General features: G+C 39.2%; 1 protein-coding gene across 1 annotated transcript; it reads left to right on the forward strand.

Moving 5' to 3' along the window:
* Nucleotides 1-750: 750 nt before the first annotated feature.
* Nucleotides 751-1,125, forward strand: TM35_001111070 (uncharacterized protein; the record flags this gene model as incomplete). The annotated part of the gene is made up of 1 exon (XM_029031712.1): nucleotides 751-1,125. A coding segment is annotated over one exon (375 nt), but the record flags the coding sequence as incomplete, so codon positions are not given.

The raw sequence follows: 1,125 nt of genomic DNA on the forward strand, positions 1-1,125 counted from the left end.
AGAAGCACCAACCACCACTCCATCACCTGTTCCTGTACCTAACGCAGAGATCAGCAGCATTACTTCCTCAGTGCAGAACAAGGGTAATGCTGACAGCAGTATCAGTCCTGTATGGATGGGCACTGCAGCACCGCTACTTGTTGTGGTTGTGTTGTTCTCTTTTACTGTGTACTGAACGGTGGGACTCACTTGAGGACAAATAATAATAATAATGGTTAATACTAACATAATTGCGTATATCCCCCATGGGTGAATGAAAACAATAATCTGTTTACCAGCTTTCTCTTTCAATTCAAATATCTTTTCTTTTTACTTTTGTGTGTGTGTGTGTGTGTTCTTTTTCGAATAATTCCATTACTTGCTTTTCCCGTTGTGTGTTTGCAGAAAACTGGGTTGTTCTGCTTACTGACGGTATACATCTCTTGCTAGTACACAGATGTGTGTGTGCAGTAATTTAAATATATAAACTAGAGCCATGGAGTATTGTGTGTGTATTTGGCTCTCTCTCTTATTTGGGTATTGTAGGGTGTTCTCTTTTTTTTTCTTTTCTACTAATGGATACATATTAATATCATACAAGCGGTCTATTCCTTTTTCTTCTTGCTTTACTGTGCAGTTGCTGCTTCTCTTTCTCTCTTTTCCACTGTGAGTATTTGTTGTACTCTTGTATGTTTGTGTGTTTCTATCATAATTCTTTTTCGTGTGTTTCTCTTTCTTCCTTGTATTAGCCTATTGAAGTAAACATCAACAATGATAAAGGTTGTAATGGTGAGGTGTTACCTACTCTGTTTACTAACTCTTGCACTGTGTTGTGCTTGTGGGTTAGTATGGGCTGATGGTCCTAAAGCTTGTGATGCCCTAATCAAACTTTCTACTGTTGGTGTTAATTCTCTTGTTCGTCGTGCCATTCCTGCGTTTATTATGTGTGATGGTGAGGATAAGGAAGATGATGAATGTCACTGTAAGAAGGAAGAAGATGGAGACACTGAGGATAAAGAGAATACTGTTTCTCGTGATACAGGTGAATTGGGTTCTTCGACTGCCACTTCATCACGTGGTACTGACGAATTAGTTGGTGCTCCTGGTTCTAAGCAGCAGGGTTCAAAAACTCCTGAACAGTTAAAA

This window comes from Trypanosoma theileri (assembly GCF_002087225.1).
Source record: "Trypanosoma theileri isolate Edinburgh chromosome Unknown TM35_Tth_111_V1, whole genome shotgun sequence".
In the NCBI taxonomy this organism is placed as follows: domain Eukaryota; phylum Euglenozoa; class Kinetoplastea; order Trypanosomatida; family Trypanosomatidae; genus Trypanosoma; species Trypanosoma theileri.